The sequence below is a fragment of the Oncorhynchus kisutch genome, unplaced genomic scaffold (assembly GCF_002021735.2).
Source record: "Oncorhynchus kisutch isolate 150728-3 unplaced genomic scaffold, Okis_V2 scaffold1472, whole genome shotgun sequence".
NCBI lineage: Eukaryota > Metazoa > Chordata > Actinopteri > Salmoniformes > Salmonidae > Oncorhynchus > Oncorhynchus kisutch.
Window position 1 is genome coordinate 1,629 of NW_022263417.1, and position 17,328 is coordinate 18,956.

At 42.3% G+C, this 17,328-nt stretch overlaps 1 protein-coding gene across 5 annotated transcripts; it reads left to right on the forward strand.

Moving 5' to 3' along the window:
- The first annotated feature begins 239 nt into the window (after positions 1-239).
- LOC109876765 (tetraspanin-33-like) lies at positions 240-16,819 on the forward strand. Of its 5 annotated transcripts, none has more exons than XM_031818544.1 (10): positions 240-638; positions 7,468-8,061; positions 8,174-8,236; positions 9,573-9,624; positions 10,234-10,361; positions 10,965-11,039; positions 12,108-12,203; positions 12,576-12,704; positions 12,922-13,083; positions 13,468-16,819. In XM_031818544.1, the coding sequence occupies exons 2-10, from the start codon at positions 8,059-8,061 to the stop codon at positions 13,567-13,569; spliced, it is 810 nt and encodes a 269-aa protein (XP_031674404.1). In that variant the 5' UTR covers positions 240-638; positions 7,468-8,058; the 3' UTR covers positions 13,570-16,819. The 5 variants fall into 5 exon arrangements, with proteins under 5 accessions (XP_031674404.1, XP_031674402.1, XP_031674405.1 ...); XM_031818545.1 differs by having other exon boundaries at positions 331-638; positions 7,464-7,567; positions 13,468-14,458; XM_031818543.1 differs by having other exon boundaries at positions 353-638; positions 7,464-8,061; positions 13,468-15,551.
- Positions 16,820-17,328: the final 509 nt, after the last annotated feature.

The window sequence follows — 17,328 nt, forward strand, 5'->3', positions numbered from 1 at the left end:
TTGTGTACCAGTTTTATCTTATGTAGTCAAATGCACCTATAGCCTCAAACATAAAATTGGTTTGTTAATCATGTTTAATTCATTAAAGCAAATTAATAGTTTTTATTTTGTATTGTTTTGTAATTGATTACATTGCAGATACCAAACAAATTCAAAGTTACATATTCGGCTACATCCGTTAATCATTAATCACAGTAGCACTAGCAACTTTGTAACAGGTGACTCACGTCGCACAATACTGAGAAAGACGCCCTCTTTACAAACCCAAGGTTGCGCTGCTGCTGTAGGCTTGTGTCTCTGTTGTGTTTGTAGCCTATTTTCTCTAGACTTGTCTGAATAAGGAAATGTAATTGGAATCCAGCACCACCGAGGGTGAGAAGTGACTCGCTCTACAACGTAGACTACTGTAATTTACTCCGTAAATAAAAGTAGCTATAAACGCACGTATGAATGCTTTGATTTACCTGGACTATTTCGGAAAGACCAAGGAAGGTGATAGCCAACATTTACGCACGGATTGGGTATTCTGATTTTTAACCATGGGGAAAAGAGCCGCGCTGGCGACTTACGATAAAGAGTTCAGCTTTGTCAGCCCAGTTGTCAAATATCTACTTTTCCTTTTTAACTTAATATTTTGGGTAAGTATTTCATATGCTTAGATTTCTCCTGGTTTTGTCTGCTGATTTGCGTAATCTGTGCACCTCACTCTGCCCAATTTAAGTTTAGGCACACATTTTAATTGTACAAATTGTAAATATCCATTTGAGCAACTTCCAGTAATTTAGTCTACTTTGCTGTGAGAACTGGTTAACCATTGATTTAGGCTGTTAATTTGTTATTGTGTGAATGCATGAGAAAACCAGCCTCACTAACAAGACACATTCTTTCTAAGCCCCACAAAATAGTTATGTTACAATCATGTCTTCAATAGGATGAAACATTTAGCTATGTTTTTATGCCTTTGCGTCTATGCTACAAAACCATCATAATCAATCCTTAACCGTGGAAAATAACCAATATTGCCTATTCAAAGGAGTACATGAAATAAAGGTTGTATTCTGCTTCATGTTTGACACCAATGACTACTACTAGTGTCATACTAAAGGAGTGCTTATTTGCTGATGAACATGTTTAAACAGCAGCTACAACATCACAGCTGTGATAGTGGTGAGGAATGGAGCTACAGGCATGCTAAGGAATGCCTGCACATACTTTGCAGCTCTCTCATTGGTCAAAGTGTCACCTTGTTTTGGAACTCATTTGTGTTTTAAATAACCAATTTTACTCCATTAATAATGGACCTAGTCTTGATAGACGTTGGCTGCTAGAATACATTTAGACCTAAATTAATAGTCTTTATATAGAGGGGATCCAGACTCTCATTTCAATAATAATGTGAAAACCACTAGGAGTAGCAAACAAAACTCCAATATACACTGCTCTGTATACGCCAGCCCACTGTCACAGCACCTTTTTAACCAAGCTGTTGCCAAGCAACGCAAAGTTTCATTTATTCATATGCTGATGGTGCAACATGGGGTTCTGTGAAAAGGGGGCCCATGCACTCTCCTCTCCAAATCTGTTTAGCAGTCAAATGAGCATATCAAATATGCCTCTTAGACACTTCAATCCGCTCGTAGAAAGCTGTTGAAACAGTTATCTGTGAGAGGGCTATTTGCTCTCTTCTTTGTTGTTGTTGCGAGACCTCATCAAATGCTTGTTACAGTTGTATTTTGCATGTTTGACTATCAGAAACTAATCTTGGCCCCATTTTTTTTTCTTTTGAATGAGCTTTCCTAGCCACAGTTTGTATCAAAATATGTGAGGAGGACCCCCCCCCCCAAAATCACTGTGTCACCAAGCACTGATATGCCTTTGATGGTGATGACACTAGAGTCCTGCGCTGTTCTGAGCTACCTATGACACATTAGGAGATAGGAGCTCTTTGAAATATCCAGGCTTGGTGTTCTGTATTGAGTTCATACCTTTTGATATGGGCCCTGCTTTAACATCACACACAGCATAGGCAATCATCCCATGATGACTGTCAGTGTAGGCACACTTGTCTATAGTGTCGGCAAAGGCTAGAATCTGGCCTAGTGCCCTTTGACCACACCCCTCGCTCTCTCTTTCCCCACTGCCATCATCTCTCACGATCTGTTCAATAGAAAAACATCTGGGGGGAAAATGTGCCACTCTGAATGCTCCTGATCTCATGACATCTGCTTTGTTTATGAGTGTCAGCATGCCGACTGATTTAGCTTCTTCCCCAAACGTTGTCCTTGAGTACAGAATATCTATAACAACTATGAAAAGGCAGCCAGCTGTTAACATTAACAACTCTGGAAGCAGAAGTTTGCAAACTACGCAAATTGATAGTACAGATGTCAGCCTACTGTCAGGTGCTTGGGGGAACTGTAACTTTCACTCACTGTTCAACACTAAGGGGATTTCTGACTAAGACGCAAGAACAAGCAGCCTTGTTATTGCAGACTGGGATTTCCAGTGTTGGGTTTTAGTCCGTACTGCTTTGCAGTGTTAATAGGTTTTGACGTGGATTTATGTCCAGTTCTGCTGTGTTTACATTCCATAACTAGCGGAAACGTTGGCCTATCTTAGCTCTGGTCCAGGGTGTTAGTACGTATTCCTTTACTAACACCTTAGCTCTGGTCCAGGGTGTTAGTACGTATTCCTTTACTAACACCTTAGCTCTGGTCCAGGGTGTTAGTACGTATTCCTTTACTAACACCTTAGCTCTGGTCCAGGTGTTTAGTAGGCATTCCTTTACTAACACCTTAGCTCTGGTCCAGGGTGTTTAGTAGGCATTCCTCCACTAACACCTTAGCTCTGGTCCAGGGTGTTAGTACGTATTCCTCTACTTACACCTTAGCTCTGGTCCAGGGTGTTAGTACGTATTCCTTTACTAACACCTTAGCTCTGGTCCAGGGTGTTTAGTAGGTTCTTCCTCTACTAACACCTTAGCTCTGGTCCAGGGTGTTTAGTAGGTTCTTCCTCCACTAACACCTTAGCTCTGGTCCAGGGTGTTTAGTAGGCATTCCTCCACTAACACCTTAGCTCTGGTCCAGGGTGTTTAGTAGGTTCTTCCTCTACTAATGCCTTAGCTCTGGTCCAGGGTGTAGTACACGGTCCTCTACTAACACCTTAGCTCTGGTCCAGGGTGTTTAGTAGGTTCTTCCTCCACTAACACCTTAGCTCTGGTCCAGGGTGTTTAGTAGGTTCTTCCTCTACTATCACCTTAGCTCTGGTCCAGGGTGTTTAGTAGGTTCTTCCTCTACTAACGCCTTAGCTCTGGTCCAGGGTGTTTAGTAGGTTCTTCCTCTACTATCACCTTAGCTCTGGTCCAGGGTGTTTAGTAGGTTCTTCCTCTACTAACGCCTTAGCTCTGGTCCAGGGTGTTTACTAGGCGTTCCTCTACTAACACCTTAGCTCTGGTCCAGGGTGTTTAGTAGGTTCTTCCTCTACTATCACCTTAGCTCTGGTCCAGGGTGTTTAGTAGGCATTCCTCTACTAACAGAGAGGAGTTAATTAACCAGCAGAGGCAAATCTTTCTGGTTGTGTGAAGAGACCAGAGCTAATCCTTCCTATGCATAGCAGATACAGGCCGATTCATAGACAGGAAATGACAGAGCTTGAGGTTAGCTATGTGCAAAACAACATGTAGGCTACAGTGTCAGTGTGTCCACACCCGGATGTTCCCTGAAAATACTTTCCTTTCAGGTTTGATTCTTCATTATGTACAGTAATGGTATCATTACATCTGCTACATTTACCACATGGGTCACCTGCAGAAGTGGACATGGAAAAAGAGTAACTCAAGAACACACTAATGTAAAATAATTTCATTCACCATAAACAATTTTTTACATGTCAAAAAGATTTCACGGACGGAACCAGGTCCCCCCCCCATCCCTGGCCACTTCTACATTGATTTACAAGTTTGAACATGGACGTCCTAAAAACAAACTCCTGATTGTTACAGTCCTGTCCCTCACAACGTACCACAAGTCAAAGAGCTACTCTTCGGCCTTGTGCAAACAGGATAAGATCTTGTAAAAACTTGCATCTCTGGCTGTGAGGAATGCATTTTTGAAGTAGTTTTTCACCCCCTCTGGCTAGCTGGAGAATGTGTCTGGAAGGACACATCTAACACCCTGCGTAGACTGTTAAACGCGAGGGAGTCATCAGTATTGCTACAAATGTGAACTATGGTGTGAACTATGGTGTGAACTATGGTGTGAGAGGTTATCTGAACAAACCACCAAGGAAGATATCTATCTCTAGTGACCACATGGCAATTCCATTTGAGGTACAGAGCTGTAGGAAGGCCGCCCATTTTCTGTTTCCATTTTCCCGAAATAACTTAGAGGGCAGAATTTACACCACAACCAATGAATCGCTCAACTCAAACTAATGACTGGATAGATGGCTCAAGAGTTTATTCTCTATCTTTGCATAGATAACAACAATGGTTTTGTAAACTGTCCATTTAGCCTCCTTTGTGCAGAGGAAGACTCGTCCTTACTCGGAGGACAGACTAGGCTTTTCCCTCCAAAGTGCAAGGTGTGGAAACTGGATACTGGAGTGGGAGAGGGGTGGCTGTGTGCTCCCTGTTATGTTGGTGAAGCTACAGGTTGGAGTTAAAAGTGAAAGGGCCATTATAAGAAAAGCCCTCTGATCGCTGCCAAGTTGTTTATTTAGTCAAACGAGAACGAACTCTATAGAACAGAACACATCCCAACTCACTAGTTCTGAACTGTGACCCATCAGCCTATTATGGATAACGTCACTAGTTGAACGTTGTTCGTCGGTTCCGTTATATGATTCTCTGTGTGCTAAACTGTATATTCGAGAATCCAATTTAGTTTTACATTGTATGCCACTTTTACTCACTCTGACTAAAACTAGTGTAAATACTACAGCACACCCACTTTGCAATGGTTCTGTTCTGACATGCACTGAATGGTTTTTGTTTACATTTTAAGTTACGTACACATTGCTAGTATTGTAGTCAAGTGACTAAACCTCATGTCCCACTAGAGTCCCAAGTCACTAGCGTTGTAGTTGAGTCACAAGTTCCTTGCTTATGCTAAAGCTTGTGCTCCAACAATCTTTCAAGCTACAGTTCACAGCGTAAAGAAAAATAGCTAGCTTAGTATACTGAACAAAAATATAAACTGGGCCTTAGGATCTCGTCACGGTAACTCTGTGCATTCAAATTGCCATTGATGCAATGAAATTGTTCTTATTGTCCGTAGCTTATGCCTGCCGATACCATAACCCAACCGCCACCATGGGGCACTTTGTTCATAACATTGACATTGGCAAACTGCTCGCCCACACCACGCCATACATGTGGTCTAAGGTTGTGAGTCTGGTTGGATGTACTGCCAAATTCTCTAAAACAACGGAGGTGGCTTATGGTAGAGAAATTAACCTTAAATTCTCTGGCAACAGCTCTGGTGGACTTTCCTGTAATCGGCATACCAATTGCACGCTCCCTCAACTTGAGACATCTGTGGCATTGTGTTGTGTGACAAAACTGCACGTTATTGTCTCCAACACAAGATGCACCTGTGTAAGGATCATGCTCTATGATCATATTATTGATATGCTACACCTGGCAGGTGGATGGATTATCTTGGCAAAGGAGAAATACTCACTAACAGGGATGTAAACAAATGTGTGCATAGTATTTGAAAGAAAAGCTTTTTGTGCATATGGAACATTTCTGGGATCCTTTATTTCAGCTCATAAAACATGGGACCAACACATGTTGGGTTTTATATTTTGTTCAATGTATATTAGTAAGGCTTGTTAGGTAATACAAGAGTTGTAGATAGCACGTTGAATTATGCAAAGGAGAGAAACTTTAATGAACAACTAAAGCCTGGTTCACATTGGCAGTTTGAAGTGACTCAAATCCTTCTTTTTTTTTTGGCATATCCCATTGTCATCTGTTATTTTTCTTGCAGTCCGAACAGCCAAAAAGCACATGGAATAGGATATTTCAAACCACATTTCACACTACCTTCATAGGTGGTTTGAAGTCTGATACGTCACATGGCCAGGAATCAGATTTGTGTCTGAGCGGTCAAATCTGAATTTTCTGAATTTTCAAGTGGTTTTTAGACTGTTATTTGGTATATCTTGTTGCTTGCTAGCTACTCTGACAGTTTGACAAGATCATGTGGTAGCCAACTAGCTAGTTAATAGTTTACAAACCTATTAGTGAATGTGCTAGAAAGCTACCCAGCTAGCTAGTTAATAGTTTACAAACCTATTAGTGAATGTGGCTAGCTAGTTAACTGCTGTGGCCAAAAAGGACTCCTTTTGAAAGTTGGATCATCTTATCCTTTTGAGGCTTTAAAAGTGTCCTTGCACTATGATTTTGAACATTCAAAGCAACTGGGAAACTTAGCCTGCTACATAACTTCTGAGTGCTAAGAAGCACGAGCACCACCACCAATCAGCCTATGCCACTGTGCACACATAGCCTTGTCAGCAATTTTTACCTTAACTAGGCAAGTCAGTTAAGAACAAATTCTTATTTTCAATGACGGCCTAGGAACAGTGGGTTAACTGCCTGTTCAGGGGCAGAATGACAGATTTGTACCTTGTCAGCTCGGGGGTTTGAACTTGCAACCTTCCGGTTACTAGTCCAACGCTCTAACCACTAGGCTACCCTGCCACCCCAAATGACTGCAGTCTTAACACACGCACATCTGATTTGGTCACTTGTAACTTGCTGTTTGAACAGTCACTATTCCTAAATGGATTTGGAAAATAAACTGATTTGAGCATTTAAGGCCTGCAATGTGAAGAAAGCTTAAGTTACTAGTGATCAAGACTGAGTTCAAGTCACCACAATGGTTGAGTTAAGAATCATGAAAAGTTCAGGACTCGTGGGGCTACAGCACCTCTGCAGGGTGTTAACTGATAATCAATGTTTTCCCATGTCATTGTCAATCTGTGATTGACAGAAGAGATGACCAATGGGGCTGAGTTGTCACCACCATAACAACCAGGGTTGAAGTATGGATATAGTTTCTCAGTGAAGGCGTTGCCAATGAAAGAGAAGATATGATGTGGAGAACAAGTCTCATAAAAGGAGACCTGACCCTCCTCAAAATCCACAAACACCCCCACTCTCCTGAGCTTCTTCTTAAGGCAGACTGGGGTGCGACCAATAGGACAGACCCAATCACCTAGGAGTCGTGCATTCCAGAATCCATTTTCAGGGTACCGTAACAGGAGGGCTCTGTTTGTGGACTCTTTAATTACTCCCAAAACCTAGTAGTTTCTCTCAACCTGCACCTCGTAGTAGAATCTTCCTGAGGAGAGGCCCTCCTTTCCCATGACACTGGGAATATTCCAATGCCTTTCTAGGTCTTATTAGAGAGAATGTTGCCTGTATCCATCTCTCACTTTTTTCCTGTCCTCAGACAGAACAAGATAGCGATGTCTTGTATCAGGGTCCAGAGTCACATCCACTGCCCATTGCTGGACCTTCTTCATCTCAGCATCACACAACTTCTCCATCTCCTTGGTAACGGTATCCTCCACCTGAGACACAGCTCTCCTTAAGTTCCCCACACACAGATCACAGTAAACACTGATCTTAGTCCAGTCCCTGGTGTTCATGGGGTGCACAGGGATGGGAAGCTCTGGACTAGATGAAGGTCCTCAGTGTGTGAAATCTGCTCTAGCTCAGTGCTTCTCCTCTTTAACTCAGTGATTTCCTGCTCCAGCTTTTTAATGAGCCCTTCAGCCTGCCTCTCTGCTGATTTCTGCTTCTTCTCAATCACCCCAATGAGCTCAGCCTGGCTTCTTTCAATGAACTCCACCAGAGCAGTGAAGACCTGCACATCTGCTATTTCTCGATTTGCGTCGTTCTTGCTGGCCTCCACAGAGCGTTTTGATATCACTGATCTTCTGCAGTCGCTCCCGGCTCATTTGCTGCACTTGTGACTCCGTCTTCCCCAGCTGAGCCTTCCTCTCCCCAAACTCTTCCTCAAGAGGGACGGTGTGCTGAGTCTTATGGTCAGTCTCTGTGCAGAACTGACACACACACACACACACACACACACGTCTGGTCAGTCCTACAGAACAGCTCCATGAGTGTGTTGTGCTTCTTACACATCATGTCTTCCAGGTTCTCCGCAGGGTTGATCAGTTTGTGTCTCTTCAGTGCTGGGGCTATCTGATGAGGCTGCAGGTGAGTCTCACAGTAGGAGGTCAGACAAAAGTGATAACTAAGTGGCTCTGGGAACAAAACATCAATATTTAGGGTCCATGGCCAGGAAACTCCCCAGACCTTAATCCCATTGAGAACTTGTGGTCAATCCTCAAGAGGCGTGTGGACAAACAAAAACCCACAAATTCTGACAAACTCCAAGCATTGATTATGCAAGAATGGGCTGCCAACAGTCAGGATGTGGCCCAGACGTTAATTGACAGCATGCCAGGGCGGATTGCAGAGGTCTTGAAAAAGAAGGGTCAACACTGCAAATATTGACTCTTTGCATCAACTTCATGTAATTGTCAATAAAAGGCTTTGACACTTATGAAATGCTTGTAATTATGCTTCAGTATTCCATAGTAACATCTGACAAAAATATCTAAAGACACTGAAGCAGCAAATTTTGTGTAAATGTATATTTGTGTCATTCTCAAAACTTTTGGCCACGACTGTAGTTTAAAGGTAAAATCCGACTTTAACCAGAAAGGATTAATAGCAGGAAGATGACTTCTCCTCACCTGCTACAGTAACCTCTCTCTCCACTCTCTGCTGTGTGGATGGGTTTTTTCTTTCTCCTCAGAATCAGACAGAAACAAAAATGTAATGTTTTATGCAATTCCGAGGTCTCCAGGGGGTTGATTCTGGTTCTGAAAAGCAGCTTAAAGTTTCTGTAGTTGAATGTTAAGTTTCACTTGAGCGTAGTGACATCCCGTAGCTCCTGCCTGGCTGTGTGTGTATCTGCTCCATAGAGTTATAACTATGGTCTGCTCTTAAAGGAGAAGACTTCCATTTCCAGAGTAAGCTGTTTCTCACATACCTCCTTACTGTTTTCTATACTATTGTGAATATGATAATGATGATAATGATGATACTGTAAGAGCTGTTTGAAAATGTACTTTTGGCCTGCCTGGTGACATCACCAGGTAGTACATTTGGTAATTGACCAATAAAAAAAGAATTCCAAACCCCTCTGCCAATAACAGCTAGTTTTCAGTTTTCCTCCCAGACAATCCTAGAAACATTTTTGATTGAGAAATTGCTCTTTGCCAAGAAGGTATTGTTGTTTTCAATTACAATGGTCAAAAACAAACAATCACAGTAAGGTAATGAATTATTTGATATTGAGATTAAAAACATCTGCCTTGGACAGTTTAAATCCCTCCTGTTCTCCCCCATTTGAGACTGCATGTCTTTCTCCTGTGTTATACTGTCACAAAGACACAGGTTCATATTTAGTCTCATATCGTTCTACTCCATAAGCCTAGTTACAACAAGAAAAATAACATTGACTTTTTTCTTTTCATTTTATCAGATGATCTCATTGGTGTTGATGTCTGTTGGTATTTACGCCATGAAACATGCCGGTAAGTGATCCTCCATTGACTCAATGGATGCCTACATTCAGTGTGAATTTCCAGAGCTGTTTGTATGGCATTCTAGTGGTGCTTTCATACTGAGTTCAATAGGCCTAGGTCCTGCACCATACTGTAGCTAAACGTTTTTAAAAGGAAAACGAAAATGAGTTTCTTATTGGACCAGGTAGTCTCATCCCATCCTGTTTCACTCCATTTCTCCTGTTTTGTGCCTTTATGAACACGACCCTGGTCGCAACACCAAGGCAGAAATGCCAAGGCAGTACAGGACGTTTATAGAGTATGTCATTTTGTTTATGTGGTTCCAAAGGTCCCTCTGTTAGGAAGAATGTCAAAAATACAAACGGCTCACAACTTCTTCTAAGGTTTGATGAATATCCCCACTATGTTTGTAATTCCTTCTAAGATAAGAACCAACTTGAGTCATTGTAAACAAATCAAGCTCTCTCTCTCGCTCTCTCTCTCTCTGGCGCCACGTATTCTCACTCACTCACTCACTCTTTGGCTCCACGTATACTCTTTCTCTCTCCACTCTCTCCGGTACATGATTCTTTCACTTGCTCTCGGTCCCTTTTCTCCCTCTCTTTCTCCCTCTCCCAGAGGCAGCCATGGCCTGTCTAGCGGTGGACCCTGCCATCCTGCTGCTGATCGTGGGGGTGCTCATGTTCTTCATCACCTTCTGTGGCTGTGTGGGCTCCCTCAGAGAGAACATCTGCCTCCTACAGACAGTCAGTGGTCTAGCCCACTTCTAACTCTTTTTAAAAGAGCACCCTCAAATCAAAATCAAATCAAATGTTATTGGTCACATTCACAGAATACAACAGGTGTAGACTTCACTGTGAAATGCTTACTTACGAACGTATTCCCCACAATGCAGACTTGTATTTGATAAATAAAACCTTCATGCCTACCTACCTTCCTTGAAGAAATCAGTGATCTGTTAAGGATTGGTGGGTGAAAGCAATAAGATAGAAATGGTGCTTTCACATAACCAAACGTATGAATCAGTTATCTCTACCTCAAGGAAGGCAGGCAGGCAGGATGGAAGGAAGAATGCATTCTAAAAATATTGGAATTGGACCACTGCCAATTATCAGCTGTGTTGTGCTCTATCATTTGAATAGCCTAGTATGAGATACTTTAGTCCTCCTCAGGTTATCTGCTGAAGGGGGTTTTGACTCCTGAAGGATTACCAGGCTAATACATTCTTATCCATAAGACTTGTGTGAGTCTTGCCCTCAGACTGAACAAATGATTAACTCTTCCTCTCTCTCTCTCTTTCCTTCTTTCTTTTTTCCTTCCTGCCTTCCTTCCTTCCTTATTTCCTCCAGTTCTGCATCTTCCTGACTATCATCTTTCTGCTGCAGCTAGCTACAGGTGTCCTGGGCTTCGTCTTCTCAGATAAGGTACTGTATCTCCACTAGGAAAGGATAGTGATACCCCAATAATTCTATGAGAATTATGGGGGTATCACTGGGAATTATGGGGGTATCACTATGGGAATTATGGGGGTATCACTATGGGAATTATTTTTATTGGTTGTATCATGCAGCATTTTATTACCCATAATAAACTGTACATGTCGGTTCCCCCTAAGAAGTTTACTCTGGGAACTCCTTCCCTCACGTTCCGTCTCCTCCACCCCTGCCTCTAGCTAGGTCATTATACCTGGACCTGGTCCCAACATTCTGTCCTTCTCCAGTTCTTGTTAAAGAAGTGCAACATCTCTCTTTGAGGTCAATTCAATAGATTGTTACTGTCCCCAAAGGGCAGTTCTTGTGCAGAATCAAATCTGCGTAATTGAAACGTACACACAGCATATACAACAAGAGAAATAGAAATCATTAAAAGAGAAAGATTTGACGTGAATTCACAATATTTACAAGAGCGGCCAACGAAAGCCATGCTTTTGGATTAGACTGTTGAAAAAGGTTGCCTTTCTAATGTTCAATTGGCTCAGTTAGTGCTCATATCAGTTCATTTAAGTAATTACCGTAAGATAAGGGTCAGAAATATATGATAATGACGACAATAATGCTAATGTACATTTAGATGAGGAAGTTATTTTTTTTGGGCTGTTTGTCAGTCTGTGACTTGTGGCCAGAGAGCGCCCTCTGCTGCTAGTTGCCTTCAACTGCACTTCACCGGTCGATTTAACTCATCCAGCAGCAGGCTGTTGGTTTTCAGAGGAATGTACTACGTGTAAACTTTGAGTGTGCGCGTGCCACTGTGCGTGCTTGCTTACGTGTGTGTGCACGTTTGTAAAGACAGAATGCAGCTTAAAGAAAGTCAGGTCTGTTTTCTAACTATGGGGGTATTATATTACCAGGATTTACTCAGGATAAATACATGTGTGTAATTCATTCATGTGGGAACAATCTTGTCTTGCTCAGGTTACAATTGAGTGTATTAGTTGATTGACTAAACAAATTATTTAAAGCAAATGTCATCTTTCTTTTCTTTATTTTCTAAAGGCACGGAATAAAGTGAGTGAGATTATCAACAATGCCATCGTTCATTATAGGGATGACATTGACCTCCAGAACCTCATCGACTTTGGTCAGAAAGAGGTGAGGAGGGGACCACATATAACTGGAAACAACACTTTCTCACTGTAATACTTGTTGTTCCCAAATAATACACGTTGATCTCAAGTACTGTACAGCGACGGTAGTTACACTACTGTTTATTCAGTACTGAGGGGTCTTTGTCAGATTTGGTTTTGAGATGATCCTTTTTGGTTCCTCTATCTTCCTCAACTGAAAACAACAGTTCATTGTATAGATCTTAATCAGAAATGTGTCTCACAAGCTCCTGAGTTAAAAGACAACATCTACACACCACACTGACAACAAGTTTCACACAAATACAGACTGACAGCTGTTGACTACACAGGCTATACAATCCATTAACCAATGACTTGTTTGTCCTCGTCTCCTCAGTTCAGCTGTTGTGGAGGTGTCACCTACACCGACTGGTCTCAGAACATGTACTTCAACTGCACCACAGACAACCGCAGCCGAGAGCGCTGCTCTGTTCCCTTCTCCTGCTGCCTGCTGTCTAAAGATGAGGTCAGGGGTTAGAGGTCGGGGCCTTGGGGTATTACAATCATCTTGCCAGCAACTTGTTACAGTGGTTAAATCATGACAGGCTACAGTTAAGTGTGCTATTTTTATGTTCCACTTTATTGTCAAGTGTGATTTAGTTTCAACCGAGCACAATGTGCAATGTCATGTACGTACTTGTGCATTATTGTGCATTGTAATTCAAATGTATCTCTCTCTGCAGGCGGTCATTAATACAATGTGTGGTCAGGGGATACAGGAGCTGCCATATCTACAGGCTGGTGCCTTCATCCACACAAATGGCTGCATCGACAAGCTGGTCAACTGGATCCACAGCAACCTGTTCATGCTAGGGGGCATCGCCCTGGGTCTGGCCATCCCACAGGTAGACATCACACACACACTTGTAGAGTATATTCCAGGGTTGGGGTCCATTCCAATTGATGTCACTCAATTCCTTCAAATCAAACAGTAGAAATACATAGCTTCTCCTTTTCAGGTTATTAAGAAGTAACTGAAAGTACATTTTGTTATTTTAATTGTTAAATTGGAATTTCAGTGTACTTCTTGAATTGACTGACTTCAATTTAATTTGACCCCAGTCCTGGTCTATTTAGATTCACATTGTAACTCTATGGGCACATCATCTAGAAGTGTAGAGAGGGTCAGGAACCACATGAAGTCACTTCTCTAAAGTCACTTCTCTGCTCACCCAGCCTCTATTGTTTTCCTGTGTCCTCTTTCTCTCTCTCTCTCTTTCTGTCATTAGCTGGTGGGGATCCTCTTGTCTCAGATTCTGATCAACCAGATAAAGGACCAGATTGAGCTTCAGAACTACAACCTGCAGCACCGTACTGACCCTTGGCAGTAACCTGGTCATGATCAGGTCCTACCCGATCAAACTGGACCAGGACTAGGTCATCAACCCCAGGGTCACCCAGGGGGTGTGGGAGTCTGGAATTCTACCCCCTTCTGCTGGATGGGGCTCAAGCTTTCATGTAGATGGTGTTCATTTTCAAGGCTGCTTGATCATTTCAATGGTGCAAGGACTGGCTTTGAGGCCAAAGATTCTGGTTGGATGCTCCACCATTTGACAAGAGTCGAGGTGGTCTGCTCTCTTTCTGCGTTCTTGACTCTCTTGCGTGTCTTTTTGTTCAGTATATAATCTAACCAACTGAGCTACCAGAACCAATGGTTTATTTCCTGAATGGGTTGATGTAGGTGAGGGACCAGACCCATGTGAAATGGCTGAGAAACCAAGGTTCCGAAAAGGTCTAGATGCCTGGACAGTGTGTCAATGTGTGCTTGTTTCGTTTTAGCTCACCCAGTATCCTGGATGGGTGGAGTTTTCACTTTATGACCAATGGAATGGTCAATGTTGAAACTCTGCCCACCCTGTGCCCCAGGGGAGCTAAAATGAATGCATCTAATCAGGAAGTACTCCAGCCAGACAGCCAATGGAGAACTCCTCCATTCACAGCTATTCGTCATTTGACTCATCTCAAATATGGCACGATCTGTAATTTATTGAAAAGGGAAAAAACCCAGCAACCGGAGTCCAAACCCTGCTGAAATAATGTAGACTCTGTCCAGTTACTTTTTTGTCAATGTGGTTTACGACATTGATCTGTTATTTATATCCATCCAGTTATCCGCTAATACTCTCATAGAGTTGAGAACAAGACAATTCTGTCGGCCCTTCTCAAATATGAAAGCGCAAACCCAAGTAATGTAATAAAGCTCATTAGCTTTACAGTCAATTTAGCTTGTGTGTATGTTAAATCTCCCAACTGTAGTTTGCCATGCATGCTATAACAAGTTTTATAAACTGGGTTGTTTGATCCCTGAAGCCTTTCTTTTTACTGCGCCATTTATGTTGGTAACCAGTTTGTAATAGCAATAAGGCACCTTGGGGGTTTGTGGTATATGGCCAATATACCATGGCTAAGGGCTGTATCCAGGCACTCAGCGTTGCGTCTTGCATAAGAACAGCCCTTAGCCGTGGTATATTGCCGATATACCACACCCCCCCAAGCCTTATTGCTTAAATAAATCATTGCACCTACAGCCTTTACAGTAAAGTGTTACCCAATTGATTTCTACACATTTTAAGGGATATTCTCATTTCGTTTTACATCAAATCCATTCACACAGAGTAAATTGTTGTCCCCCCTTTGCCTCCAGAACAGCCTGAATTCTTCAGGGCATAGATTCTACAAGGTGTGGCGTTCAAACGTTGCTCTATTGGTATCAAGGGACTTCATGTCTTCACCAGGCAGGATGGAGCCATGGACTCATGCTGCTTACGCCAAATCCTGACTCGTTGGACCAGACAATGTTTTTCCACTCCTCAGTTGTCCAGTGTTGGTGATGGCGTGCCCACTGGAGCCGCTTCTTCTTGTTTTTAGCTGATAGGAGTGGAACCTGGTGTGGTCATCTGCTGCAAATAGCCCATCCGTGACAAGGACCGACGAGTTGTGCGTTTCGAGATGCCGCCTGTTAGCTTGCACGAGTTTTGTTTGTCTCACCATTCTCGGTAAACCCTAGACAAGCCCAGGAGACCGTCTGTTTCTGAGATCCTGGAACCGGCACACCTGGCATCGACGATCATACCACGCTCAAAGTCACTTAGGTGACTCGTTTTGCCCATTCTAACATTCAATCAACAATAACTGAATGCCTATCTGCATGCTTTATAGAGCAAGCCATTGACAGGTGACTCACTGTCTGTAGGAGCGACCCATTTTCGTGAACGGGGTGGTTAACCTAATAATCTGGCCACTAAGTGTATATTTCAAGCTAAATTGACTGTAAATACATTCCTTTCAATAAAGCATATCTTTTGTATATGAAGCATTGTGGGTATCCATACAGACCAATAATGTAATTGTAGTTTATTACTCACTGAGCTACTAGGGGCTTTCCCCATTTGAAAGCGCAACAGAAAGGCCTGATTTTATAATAAACAGTCTTATTTTCCGTAACGCCTTTTACACAAGCACTGGTGTTTAGATTGGCAAGCGCTGCAACGCTGGAGTTTACACTAATGCTGTGACTCTCCATAACATAACCATGTTGGGCCGTCAGCTAAACCTGTTGGCATTTCCCCTCACAGGGGTTGTGTTCCTTAGAGCACGCGACGGAAAATGAAATTGAGCGCTTCTTATGGGACAAGTCCTGTTTTAGTCCGTTTTGTTCCTAATGAACATGACCCAGTTAGGTCCACTGGGAATAGCAGTTTTTTTCTCAATGTGGGTCAACATACTGTTACTGGTCAAGACTACTGATTAGCTCTGTATTTAAACGGTACAGGTGGGTGTGGAATTCATTCTAGTAACTGACCCATGTAAAATCCTAAGAATTAACATTAAAAAACACTTTTACATGTCAAAATTAGTTCCACAATTCCCCTTAGGTACAGAGAGTATTTACTTTGACTCTACGTGGTAAAATGGTAATTACTCTCTTATGTAAAGACAATATCTTGTGAATTCTTTATTTGTTTCTTTGGGAATCATCACAACAAGCACTCCAATCCATGTATCAGCTAGTTGGTTACCAATTGTGTTGAATTCATGTAATTAGTGCCAGAAACTACCCAATGACACCATTTCTAATTGTCCTAATAAACGCCAGGTAAATACCAGTGGAAACGGTGGTCTAAAATGAAGTGTTACTGTATATTTAAGAGTCTCATGACATTCTTTCCCTGTATTGTACTCCCAGATGGCTTGTTGTGACCTGTCAGTGGGTGGGCGATGAGGACATAGGGGTTGAGGTAGCGTGAGAGAAAATGACACATGGATATAGGCATAAATGGCTACTGACCTCCAACCTCAATGTGTCTATAAGCTCCAGTAGGACCACTGTGACAACAGGTTACACAACTGTATGTTCTGTTACTGCTGTAGTATCATGTGAAAGCATGTCTGTGTACGCTATCCACACAGACTACATGTGTGTTCTATAGTCAATCAGTTTAACACATGTATGTTGTTTTATTGTCTAAACTGCAGTTTCACAGATTGTACCAGCCAGTGTTGCAATACTTAACACAAGTGTAGTATGGTCTTGTACTGCCCACAATACAACATGTTGAAATAGAAATGCAGGGGAAATTATAAGTGAGTTTGAGTGTATTTTTATTTAAAAATGTTCCATGATTTGGTTGCAAACACTGAAGTTCATTCCAGGCTAGTTGGGGCTGAAAGTCTAATATAGCTGTGAACAGTCAGACGTCAAACATTAAAATGGTTCCTCTCCACCCCGTTTGGCAAATGAAAACCTGAGCTTAGATGCATTCCTGGCCTGAAATCTGATGTGCCTGGGCTTGGGAGCAGACACACTCTGCATGTGAAGCCCTTCTTCTCCATACACCTTTCTACTTTGTGCACATGGCCCTGCAGTTGTTTTAACTAATTGCATGAACTATAACATTATAGGCCTACAGGCCAGGTGTTCATAATGTCAGTGTGATGGGGGAAGTTATTCAGAGGCAGGCATTGAGACATCAGCGACAGTGTGTTCTGTAGGAAGTCGCAGGTTCATTAACACACAGGACTTAGGCACAGTCTCTACTACTAATATGTATTCCAGGGGACATCATGTTACACAGACCAATATGAAATGA

What these genes read in the sequence shown, in the direction of transcription:
- LOC109876765 (XM_031818542.1), top strand. Translation starts at nt 540, where the DNA reads ATGGGGAAAAGAGCCGCGCTGGCGACTTACGATAAAGAGTTCAGCTTT. An exon ending in TTACGCCATGAAACATGCCG is followed by an intron (nt 9,625 to 10,233) that starts GTAAGTGATCCT and finishes TCCCTCTCCCAG; the next exon opens with AGGCAGCCATGGCCTGTCTA. An exon ending in TCGACTTTGGTCAGAAAGAG is followed by an intron (nt 12,204 to 12,575) that starts GTGAGGAGGGGA and finishes TCGTCTCCTCAG; the next exon opens with TTCAGCTGTTGTGGAGGTGT.